At 36.0% G+C, this 13,389-nt stretch overlaps 1 protein-coding gene across 55 annotated transcripts in view; it reads left to right on the forward strand.

Annotated features, from left to right (window-relative positions):
- The window catches only part of clasp2 (cytoplasmic linker associated protein 2), a 102,434-nt gene that overhangs the window by 26,645 nt on the left and 62,400 nt on the right, over positions 1-13,389 (forward strand). For 41 of the 55 annotated variants that reach the window (NM_001328259.1, XM_087294178.2, XM_087294179.2 and 38 more), the window contains 2 exon segments: positions 3,318-3,388; positions 12,641-12,787. In NM_001328259.1, the coding sequence (NP_001315188.1) occupies positions 3,318-3,388; positions 12,641-12,787 (218 nt within the window). 55 annotated transcript variants of the gene reach the window in all.

The raw sequence follows: 13,389 nt of genomic DNA on the forward strand, positions 1-13,389 counted from the left end.
CCGGAGGAAACCCACGCCAACACGGGGAGAACATGCACACTCCACACAGAAATGCCAACTGGCCCAGCCGGAACTCGAACCAGCGGCTCAATGTTAAACACTGAGCCACCGTGTCGCCCTCATAGAAACTTTTAAAATGTAAAGTTGGAAAGATGCATCTGCACGGATGAAAAAAATCTTTCCATTAACAGAAATTGGGGGTGGGGGGGCAGAATGAAAGTGAGCTCACTCAGTTGGCTAGTATGACCGTCACACAGACACCATAGACCAGGGGAGCTCAATCCTGTTCCTGGAGAGCCACCTTCCTGCAGATTTCAGTTGATACCCATATCAAACACACCTGCCTGTAATTATCAAGTGGTGTTCAGGTCCTAATTAATTGGTTCAGGTGTGTTTGATATGGGTAGCAACTGAAATCTGCAGCAAGGTAGATCTCCAGGAACAGGATTGAGCACCCCTGGTCTATGGTGTCTGTGTGACAGTCTTACTAGCCAACTGAGTGAGCTCACTTTCATTCTGCCCCCCCTCCCCCCCCAAATTTCTGTAAATGGAAAGATTTTCTTCAACCCATTTCTAAACATAATAGTTTTAGTAACTCATTTCTAATAACTGATTTATTTTGTCTTTGCTATGTTGACAGTAAATAATATGTTACTAGATGTTTTTCAAAATACAAGCATTCAGGTTAAAGTGCGATTCAAAGGCTTAATTAGGGTAATTAGGCAAGTAATTGTATAACAGTAGTTTCTTCTGCGGACAATCAAAAAAATATTGCCTAAGGGGGCTAATAATAGCAGAACATGCAAACTCCACACAAAAACACCAACAGGCCCAGCCGGAACTCGAACCAGCCACCTTCTTGCTATGAGGCAACAATGCTAACCACTGAACCACCATGTCGCCCCCATGAAACTTCTAAAATGTAAAGTTGGAAAGATGTATCTGCATAGCTGAAGTAATAGGAAAAAAAAAATTTGGAATCGGGTCGTGACTCCCAGAATTGAAATCAGATTGGATTGTAAAGTAGTGTTTATGCAAGAGTTGTCATGATACTGGAATTCGATAATTTTAAAATTTAAAAAATGTTCATTTTCCACTAACATTTGAACACTGCCTTAAACATCGCTGATTTGCCATTGTGTTCACGTGCTCAACAGAAATGAATGACTGGGAGTGGCTGTGTGCAGGCTCTAATGCAGGTTTATTTTTAATTTCTATTTTTTTTGTTTTTTTTACTTAGGCCCACTTCCTGCCACTTCCATATCTGACATTTTTTCTTAAACTGATTGTTTAGAGCAGGGGGGTCCAAAGTCGGTCCTGGAGGGCTGATGTCCTGCAGAGTTTAGCTCCAACTTGCTTAACCACACCTGCTAGGAAGTTTCAAGTGTATCTAGTAGGAGCTTTATTAGCTGCTTCATGTGTGTTTGATGAGGGTTAGAGCTACACTCTTTAGGACACCGGGCCTCCAGGAACGAGTTTGGACAACCCTGGTCTAGAGAAAAGGCTTATTTTAAAGCTTTATTTATTAGCAAAACATTTTGTTTTGCTTATACTTTTATTATCTTATTTTTCTACAGTATTTTACATAAAAAACACAAAAGATATAATTACACTTATAGAGTATATTTATATATGTTAAAAAAATTGTTTAATTTATATATATATATTTTTTATATATGTATATATATGTGTATATATATATATATATATATATATATATATATATATATATGTGTGTATATATATATATATATATATATATATATATATATATATATATATATATATATATATATATATATATATATATATATATATATATATATATAAATTTAACACACACTGATTCAAAGCTCCTTAATTCTTCTTTTTTTATTTTATTTTTTTTACAACTGCAGAGTTTTTAGCCTTTTTCTTTAATAAATTAACCTGTACAGGACAAAGATGAAAATTAAAGCCGCTGCTTTGAATTGGACTGACTACTATTCATCTATTAATTGTAACCATTAAAAATAAATAAAATGATGTAAAATACAGTCTGTGGAAACACATCAATCTGAAGGCGGTTGGGTTTTTGGGATACTATTGGAGTTCGCTGACAGTAGTGAACAGCTGTTCTTTTAAACACCACAGAGTCTCACTAGATCCTTCTGTATGGCCGCGCGTCCTTTATAAAACACTCACAGTTGCGTTATAAAACACTCATTTGGACAATTCAATTCAGCTTTATTTGTATAGCGCTTTTACAATGTAGATTGTGTCAAAGCAGCTTCACATAAATGGTCATAGTAACTGGATCAGGGTAGTTCAGTTTTTAGTGTTTAAGTTCAGTTCAGTTTAGCTCAGTTCAGTGTGGTTTGAAGTCATTACTGAGAGTCCAAACACTGAAGAGCAAATTCATCGATGAGTAGCTTTTCAGATCCTGAACCATGCAAGCCAGTGGCGACAGCAGAGAGGGAAAAAAACTTCACCAATAGGAGAGTGAAGAAAAAAAACCTTGAGAGAATCAGACTCAGTTCAGCACGACCATTTTAATTTCTCCACTGGCCAAAAGACAACTATGCTGAAATTATGAAGAGTTCACACAAAGAGAACTAGCATAGTTTGTGAATCAACGCAGATGTAAGACTCTGATACGAGTCGCAGATGTGAACTTGTTATAACTCTAATCTTCGTTACCTTTACATTTGCGTTACTGTTTGCTTTAAACAGCCGAGCATCTAGTCCTGTTTGACGTGCAGTGGTTGGAAGTACATCCACGGTTAAGTCTACATTTTACAGTGAGACTCTTTTTGCACACATTCCGAAGTAATCAATATTAGAAAACGGGAAATGCCGTTACACCAATAATTTTTATATAAAACATCTTTAGTAATGAAATCAATTAATCATAGTAATTAAGTAAATTTTAAGCTATCTTGCGACCCACCTGCAGGATCGATGATGCCAACTGGTTTAGAATACCCGCACTAATTTATGTGGGTTCAGTCATGCTTGGGGTACTTGTAAATCTGTAAGCATCAACAACTTTTATTGAAAAATATATCGTTCAATATGGAAGCTAATTATCGCGATTGCATTTTTGCCATATCTCCAAGGCCTTCTCCAACTGCAGCAAATTCCATTTTTCTTCATCAAGAAGTGATGATATTGTTCTGTTTGACTCATTCGATGAAAACAATACTTTATTTGCAAATGTTTTATGCAATATTCTAGTTTTGCCCACACATCTAATTCACGTCTTTGAATTGAAACATGTCTAATGAGTGAAATGTTGTGAAATCAATCTCAGATAATTTCTCTTCTGTGTGTTTCAGGTTGCAGACCATCCTGAGTCGTTTTGATGAAGTGCTAAATTCAGGCAACATGGCTCTCAGCCTGAGTCAAGGTAAGTTAGCTTTTAGCTTGTTAGTTAACTACCCAAATCCTGTTTGCAAGGCTTGTCTCCATCAGCTTCAGTTACAATGCTAATATTAGTATTTGTCAGTGTCTTTGACCACATAAGCCTTTGACATCTGATCCCCGGATTAAAACGAAACGCTACTTTCATCTCCATGTTAATCCCGATGTTTTTCATTAGCATTAGCTTTTACTAGAGAGTTATCTTCAGCGTAAAGGGATTTACTGAATGACTAAATGCTGGACTTTATCGTGGTGTCCGCTGGTGAGTTAGCTTTAACGTGAGTGCTGGCATCTAAAAGAGGAGATGGTGTCAGACTTCCACGGCCTTGGAAATCTCCATGATGCATTTGGCATATGTCATGTGATGGAAGAGCTGGATCAGACTCTGCTGCTCTTTTCATGCTGCTTAAGTTGTGGAGAAGTAGCGTGTTTTATACAGTGACAAGCCGTATCATGATTGCGTCTGTTGGGTTTATAGAGGTAAACATGCATTTATAGGTGCGTTAATGGGTGCAGAAAGGTTTTTGAGTTGAATTTCAGATTAGTGAACTAGCAATATGAGATTTATTAGAAATGGACAATATGTCTGTACCGTATTGGTTCATTCAGTCTATTTTCTTCAGGTTAGTCCCTTATTTATCTGAGGTCGCCACAGCGGATTGAACCATTAACTATTCTGGCATATGTTTTATGTCCTTCCATCTGCAACCTTGTACTGGTAAACACCCATACACACTCATTTACACACACTCATACACTACGGCCAATTTAGTTAACCAAATTCACCTATAGCGCATGTGTTTAAACTGTGGGGGAAACCGGAGCACCTGGAGGAAACCCACCACGTCAACACAGGAAGGACATGCAAACTCCTCACAGAAATGCCAACTCGCCCAACAGGGAAAAATGTGTAAATTAGGGCTGCACCATCCTGGAAAAATATGCAATATGCGATATTGTTGTTGATAATTATGATAATGAAATCTCTTGTGATATAACATCATAAAAATATAGTAAGTTCTCGATATATTGTGCAGTCCTAGTGTAAATGGCTTGTAAAGACAATTTCTAGCTTGACCATGAAAGCATGTGAACTCATTTTAATGCAAAGGTTAGTTGCTTTATTTACAATTCATATTCATGTAAAGGAAAACCAAAAGGATGTGACTTTTTTGACCTGAAAAAGAGACGGTGATAGTTCTGCAAAAAACATAAAAATTTCCTCATTTACTCCTACTCAGGTGATTCTAAACGTCCATCTATAAAACAAGATATTCAGAAGAATGTTTGATAAAAAACAGCCGTTGACATCCATAGTAGAAACAATAAATATGGAAGTAAAATTATTTTTCCAACATTCCCATTGTGTTCAACAGAAGAAAGTTTCGTTAAAGATTGAATACGATTAAGGAATTGATCAGATACATAACTGCTGTTTTTGCATTGCTGTAGTTTTGGAAATTCATTCCATAATACATTACGATTGCATGCTTGCTAGCATAAAACAATTTCGTTCATTCATTTTCCTTTGGCTTAGTCCCTTTGTTCATCAGGGGTCACCACAGCGGAATGAACCGCCAACTTTTTACATGGTGGATGCCCTTCCAGCTGCAACCCTATATTGGAAAACACCCAACACACTCATACACTACAGCCAATTTCATTCATTCATTCATTTTCGGCTTAGTCCCTTTATTAATCCAGGGTCGCCACAGCAAAAAAACACCCATAGACACTAATTCAAACACATACTTTACGGACAATTAAGCTTATCCAATTCACCTGTAACATGTCTTTGGACTTGTGATGGAAACCGGAGCACCCGGAGGAAAATCGCGCCAACACAGTGGGAGCATACAAACTCCACACAGAAACGCCAACTGACCCAGCCTGGACCCAAACCCGCGACCTTCTTGTTATGAGGCCACAGTGCTAACCACTGAGCCACAGTGTCGCCCAAAAAGCTATTTCTTTAGTTTAGAATTAGCATGTACCAAACCGTAGTATGTTGAAAAGAGAATGCCAAAGGTTCCCGGATGGAGTCCTATTTCCAGTAGAAATTTAAAAATATAGACCCATCCGAACTCTAATCACTAATATTTCCCATAATACACTGCATGTGGGACGTGAAGTTGCTTAGAACTACTAAATCGGGGAGGAAAAAGTGTAAACAAACATGGTGAACATGTGAGACCAACCATCAAGTAGAGACGCTTTGGTGAAGTTGTTTTGAATGACTATTAATTAATATCTAGCCAACTGGAAAATATTAAAATCACATTTTCCATTATATACTTCATCCCAAAAATAATGTGAACTTTATATCTTCTGAATGCATAATTATTCAAAGACCTGTGGAGATTTCTTTGCATTAAAGAGTCGTGTATGGCAGATTAACCTGGTGCTGAATCTTCAGTAAAGTAGGGTATTAAATATGAAAGAAAAGTGGATGATGCGTCGAGATGATTGACAGGCGACGCAACTAAGCAAACATAACTGTCCGTTAATGAGGACGTAGTGTGTCCCAAAGTTTGCATACTTGTTACACACTCAAAAGTATGTACATTTCCTTCTAAAGACTGGTTTATACTTCTGCATTGAGTGATCGGCGTGACCCATGGTGCCTTTCCTTGCATTTAGCCGTGCAATTACACTTCATTTGCTGTTTGTGCTGCTCTGCAATACCACTTCCGAAACGCTAGCTGGCAGTAGGTGTTTGTGTTCCTCTGTGTCAAGTTTCTTCGTGGGAGCTTTGTTTTTTCTGAACTCTACCTTAATGTAAAAGAAGCTAAAACTTGCTCATTCAGAGGCGGGAACTGGCGGATGTGCAACAACTTTAATCATAAGGTAAACACCAAACAACAGTCTCCATCTGGAGCTCCTCACGGGGACTCCATCAGTATCTCTGCTCCGCCCACACTCGCCTCCACTACAAAGCTGACCAATCAAGGACCTTGCATTACGTGTCATTGCGATGTGTAGTTTTTTTAAAGGGTGCTCGTCCTAATCAGCTACCTCGAGGATTCTTCTATCGTGTGAAGACTGCGCCGGAGCATATAGTGTAAATCAGCCTTCAGTGCGCAAATTGAGATGCAGCAAATAAGTTGCTGATTGCAGTTCACTTATCAGCCACCGGTGTCACTAATAACAAGCGTTTCTGACTTCTTATTTAATAAACACCAAATAAACTTGGTGGTCGTCAGTAAAATACATTCAAGATCTTTGCTCTGCAAGCAATTGCATGGATAAAATCAGATTCATATTGATCGTACGCATTTCAACAGTGTCTCCTCAAACGTGCTGGTGCTTTTCCAGAAGTGTTAAACTGATTGTTTCACTTGGCCGTCTGCCTCGAGGTGCATTGTGCCAGATTTCAGTTGAAGAACAGGAAGGGGGATGTTCGCCATGTAGCCAGCTTCCCCACTAATCATCTTTAAATTTGGCGAAAGACAAAGTAGACCACATTCAAAGAGTTTTGTGTGTGTTTTTTTTTTTTTTTTGGTCCAATGGCTTTGCCAATGGAGCCCCTGTGAGGAGAGAGTTATAGAGAGCGAGCTGTGCCTGTCACAGCATTACTCTGACACAGCGTGACAGAGAGAGAGAGAGAAGGACGAGAGAAGGAGAGAGTGAAAGAGCTGCCTCTTCTCACTAACATTAAAGCCATGTCTGTGGGTGACGATGGAGATGGTGAGTGCATTTATCCATTAAAGTACTACAGAAATTGCTTTGAGTTGATATTTGGGCATGTTTATGGTATGCATGACTCTTTGTTCTCATGCATTTAGTGCAAAATGTTGAGTTTTAGTTCTATAGAGTCTCCTATTGCCGATCTTTCTGTATTTAATTAGCAGTTGTCTGCTATAATGAGTTTCTCCTTGTCGCTAACTATCAATGCAGTTGAGTTTGATCTGAATATATTGCATTGCATCTCTCTACTACTTCTATTGGTTTCTGCGTCAGTGGGTTTTGTCCCTTGGGAGCTGGAGTGTGACCCGGTTTCTAGGGCATTTGGTTGCCTCAGCTACCCATTATTAGACTCTTCAGTCCTTGCCCTGGAAATTGAAGTACTCTATGAGATGCTGTGTGTCTGTGGACTATAAATGAGGCATAAAAGGCTTTAGCGTGCTTATGTTTGAATATGTTTTGACGGGCTTTGCTGCACAGGCTGTTTGTTTGCAAGTTAATGGCTGCGCTCACTTGTCTCTGTAATCCCGATAACCAGATTAAATGGCCAGTTAAGTTGCTGCATGATCAGCGAGGACTCAGACATCAACACTCGCTCACGCACACAGAGATAATGTGACAGCAATGTGGTGTTAAACTGACAGTATGTGCGTTTTCAGATCAGTTTTGAGCGAGAAATGTGCCGTCAATTGTAGGCTGGTGCAATTTGTTTTGAAATAACCTGCTCTTTGTGCTTGGCATTGTGTTAATGTTGTAGGAATTGTTGCAATGCGTTAATAATACAATTCATTCATTAGGAAAATATGAGTTGCAATCTTTTGGATTGTGTTTTTGTGTTTTATTTGAGCACATTTGGGGTTAAATGTTAGTTGAATATAAATAATTGAATAATACAGTTATTTAATTATGCAGATTTGAATACTATATCTATTGCATTCCTTTATTGAGACGAATAGTGCTCTTTTCATTATTGCTATCGTGATCTATTTGTTTAGTGTTTGAAATGTGGTTGATTATACATAAATTAGTGTGTATTTAACATGAGACTTGTTTTTTTTTTTGTATTTTATAGAATTGTCATTATATTTATGCAATATATTTCTTAAGTGATCTAAGCGTATCATTCCAGGGCATATATGGGGAGGTTTGCTCAGGGTGCCATTTAAGCTGGAACCGCCACTGACCGCTAGACCGAATGCTCTTGAACAGTGTTGGGTTTTTTTTTTTCCAGAATGATAATGAAACTTTATTTATTGATTCATTTATTTATTTATTAGTCCATTTATTCATTTATTTATTCATTTAATATTTGATTTTGTTTATTCATTAATTTTATATAATTCTATTTTTTATAGAATTAATTGATTCATTTATTCGTTTATTTATTTCTTAGTTCATTTATTTAATTTTGTTGGTTTTATTTATTCATTTATTGATTCATTTATAAGTTTATTCATTAGTTGATTTATTTATTTAATCCTTTATTTATTCATTAGTTAATTTATTATTTATTCATTTATTTACTCATAAGTTCAGTTATGTATTCATTTATTTATTCATTAGTTTAGTTATTTAATTATTTATTCATTAGTTTATTTATTTATTTGTTCATTAGTTCAGTTATTTATTTATTTATTCATTAGTTCAGTTATTTATTTATTTATTCATTAGTTTATTTATTTATTTATTCATTAGTTTATTTATTTATTTATTTATCCATTAGTTCATTTATTTATTTATTAGTTCATTTTTTTATGCATTTATTTATTTATTAGTTTATTTATTTATTCATTTATTTATTTATTTATTTATTAGTTGATTTATTTATATATTTTTTATTCATTTATTTATTTATTAGTTTATTTATTTATTTATTCATTTATTTATTTATTAGTTGATTTATTTATTTATTAGTTTATTTATTTATTTATTCATTAATTTGTTCATTAGTTTATTTATTTTTGTTTATTCATTTATTTATTAATTTATTAGTTTATTCATTCATTAGTTCATTTATTTATTTAATTGTTTATTTATTCATTAGTCCATTTATTTATTTATTCATTCATTTATTCATTCATTTATGTATTTATTTGTTCATTTATTTATTCATTTTCATTATTAATATAGCAGACCAAAATTTAAACTTTTGCAATTCGGCCTTTTTCGTCACCATCATCATCATTATTATTTTTTATAAAAAAGGGTTTTCTTTTTTATGCTGGCTAATTTTGCCAGACCATATTTTAAACTAGTGTGATTCAGCCCTTTTTTTTAAATCTCCAAAACCCACTGATGCGGGTTGCTCCTGTTGTCATGGAAACAGCCTTTCAGATCGGCCAGCTCTTTTTCTCGTGCTCTCTCTCTTCGTCTCCTTCCTTGCTAGTTCCCCCTTTTCCCCCTTTTCCCTTAAGCTTGTCCCCACCTCTCTCTCTCTCTCTCTCTCTCTCTCTCTCTCTCTCTCTCTCTCTCTCTCTCATTTCCTGTTGCTGTTTTGTTCCCTTTGCCCTGCCTCATTCTCTCTCTCTCTTTCTCTCTCTCTCTCTCTCTCTACAGTCATCATTGGCCGGTCCTTGTTAGATTGTTGTTCGCTCCCTCCCTTCAGAACAAAGGGCGGGTTATCCTTCTATGCTAATGATGCTAAACACATAGCCGGGCACACAGAGCTCTTTCAGCTCCGCTAGTGGGGTCAGCATCCATAATGTGTCAGTGCAGTCAGTTCTTGGCTTCGCAGCAAAGGGTCACAATGCCGATCACCCAACCGCACACACAAACACACACACTTTCATATGCAAAACAAAGGCTACTTCTCAGCGACAGGGGCGTGGCTTTAAATCCTGATATTTATGTATGCATATTAAAGTGAGGCTAATTAGCCTAGCTTCTCGATCAAAAAAAAAAAAAAAAACGAGCCACATTGGCATGCATGAAGCGTCCTCGAATCTCAAAAGCTCACTGGCTGGTTATCGATGATGTCATCATGCTTCTGATTGGCTCCTCAGGCACTGGGGAGGAGGAGGGATGGGGTGCGGAGCAAAGTGCGAGGGAGTGATGATGGTGACGAGGGGGGATGGAGAGAAGAGGGAATGAGGAGAGGAGATGCCGAGCAGCTTTTGGGTGGTGTTTTTGTGTGTGTGTGAACGGTGGTGCTGATCCGTTCGGGTGTATTTCGTCGCCGTGAGAACCGCTGTCATGTGAGCGGCAGCTTGGGCGTTGCCTCGGATACTAGAAAGAGAGCCACGCCCGCCGTCAGGCATGAGGCGCCTCATCTGCAAACGCATCTGTGACTGTGAGTGACATGTTGCTCCATATCAATGTTCACCATTTGGTTGATGTACAAATAGGATGTCATCTGGGTGTCGTATAGACTTGGGATATTTCTTGTAATAGATGAAATGAAATGGAATCCTATGTGTGTGTTCTTCTAGTCTTGCTGTGTTTAGTTGGAAGCACCCAATCTGTGCTTGTGTGTGTGGGAGGCTTTGAGTTTTACAGGGTTTGCTCTTTGTTTTGTGGAGTGATTTAATGTTGGAAATACTTCCGGTTTTTTGTTGTTCAGTAATTGATAGGCCCCTGATGGGTCCTGGTTTTGGGTTGGTCATTGATTATATAAGCTGATATTGTTGCGGGGAGGAAACCAGACGTTTACTTTTCATGCTGGAGGACATATCGGGTTTCGTGAGTTGAATTGGGTTTGATCTGTTCCTTTTGATTGGTCTTGTTAAACTGGATATGTGGTTGTGATCAATAATAAATATATCATGATGGTGAATATGCATGATATTGATATGTGGCATCATTTATAGTAATAGTTCACCCAAAAAATGTAAATGTACTCACCGTTTACTCATGGTTGCAAAAGCTTTAGGAGTTTGCCTGTTCTGTTCAAATATATTTTAAAGAAAGCTGGAAACCTGTAACCATTGACCTTCCATAGTTGGGAAAAACTAACACTATGAAAGTCAGTGGTCACAGGTTTGTAACCATTGCTACTGTTGAACAGGAAAAATGAGGAGTAAATGATGACTGAATTTGCTTTTTTGGTGAACTATCCCTTTAATATTTAGTTAATGAAACATGTAAGGACTTTGATTCTTGAATTAAAATCTTAGGTGATGTCAATTATTTTCGGCAGAGTTTATTAACTCAATATCGGTTTTGATGGTTTTATATAGACCATTTTGAGGGATGTAAACAATAACAATGGACCTAAAGTATTTCCTCTTTAATCCAATAATTTCCACATATTGATAAATAATGTTACGAAAGGCTGTTTTAACGTAAAGATATGATTGAATTGCCTCGTTACATTGATGCATTAGTTTGACAGGAAGCAGGAAAAACCTGACTGGGATAATTGAGTTGTATTCTTTAACATTAACAGTTTTGAACAAATGTAGGTATTTCCTGATATTAATGCTACACTGTAAAAAAAAAAAAAAAAACCCTGTAATTTCATGTTAAAATAACGGCTGTTAAATTAAAGAAGTTTACCGTAAAATAACAAATATTAAATTACAGAAATTTACCAGAAATTTTAGTTTGAGGAAATTTCTGTAATTTAATATCCGTTATTTTACGTTAAATTGTCCGGAAATAAATCGTAAAATTACAGATTTTTTACAGTGTATTTAACATTAATGAATGACACCTTTTTGTAAAGTGATATCTATAGTACTGTGTAATCTTTTTGCAATGTAATTTGTTTACACTGACCGATGCCTGTCACAATAATCAATATATGGACTTATAGCACAACATATGGACATGATCACAATCATTTTTGGTGATGCAATATATATCACTACCATACATAAAAACCAATTGTAGCAACATTTTAGCTGATTATTCAACATCTCCATCTCTATTGGTGGTGTCAATGTCATTATGGTTAAAAACACTGAAGTATTTTCTTGCAGATTTCGCAGCCTGTTACTTTCTACCTTGCACTTTTATTATTATTGATTTAAGATATGCCTTTTCACATTCTGACTCCAATGCCTGATTATTAAACTGCTAAAATATCTATAATTAAATTAAATGATCTTAAGAATGAAATATGATTTGTTCATTTGGAAGAGTGTACTTGCATTGTGATGATATTATATTGTCATTCTGGCATTAGATAATAAGTGGCATAAAATGGTCCTAAAATGTCAATATGTTGTGTATCGCGATATATTTTGGTGCAATATATCGTATGATAAGAAATAGATATTGTAACAGGCCTACTCTGAACATAACATAAAATATATTGTATCTATAGTGAAGTAATGTTTAATGTATATTTGTTTTTGTTATTACATCATGTTAAAGTAATCCTTTTTGTGCAGCTTATGTCACTAATACTGTATATCGAGCTACAGCAGTTATCGCAACAAGAAAATCTGATACCATCATATTCCTATATTGAACCATGTGCATATGATGAGAATATAAGTCTAATCTGCAATCGATATGGAAAGAAGATTTTTGTGCAGAAACATGAGACTTTGTATTGATAATTTGACTCCACATTCTGACTTTTGATTTGTCTTCTCACTGCTTCTTGTAGACCGTAGTTTCGACGATGACGACTCTGTGGATGGAAGCAGGCCGTCATCGGCTCAGGCGGCTTTTAAAGTGCCCAAAGTACCCAAGAAACCTGCAGAATCTGCCAGCAGTTCCAGACGACCCAGTGCCACTGGAGCTGCAAAATCAGGTGTGTAAGACTGCATTTATATACACAGTTGAGGTCAAAATTTATTTTTTTCTTTCTCAAATATTTCTGAGATGATGTTTAACAGAGCAAGGAATTTTTCACAGTGTTTTCTATAATATTTTTTCTTCTCAGGCAAGTCTTATTTGTTTTATTTTGGCTGGAATAAAGCAGTTTTAAAATTTTTAAAGACCATTTAAGCTCAATCTTATTAGCCCCCTTAAGCAATATTTGTATTTGACTGTCTACAGAACACACTATTGTTAAGCAATGATTTGCTTAATTAACCTAACTTGCTTAATTAACCTAGTTAAGCCTTTTAATTGTACTTTATTAAGTTTATTTATTAATTCTTTTTGGTAAATAACCCGTTAAATTGCACATTTATTCAAATGAAATCAATCTTATGAACTTTAAAAATGTTTGAATATAAGTCAGTCCACTAGTCAGTAATGACAGTAACTTGGTTATCTCTGATTGAAGGTATTATAAGCTTATGATGGTTATGCCTAAAAAAACCTTATGGTAGTTTTTTTTATAATGGTAACAAGTAATATAGATTACAAATTAAAAGGGGGTTTTAAACATAAAAACAATAAGTGTCC

Source organism: Danio rerio, chromosome 19, assembly GCF_052040795.2.
Source record: "Danio rerio strain M-AB ecotype USA chromosome 19, GRCz13ab, whole genome shotgun sequence".
Classification (NCBI taxonomy): Eukaryota; Metazoa; Chordata; class Actinopteri; order Cypriniformes; family Danionidae; genus Danio; species Danio rerio.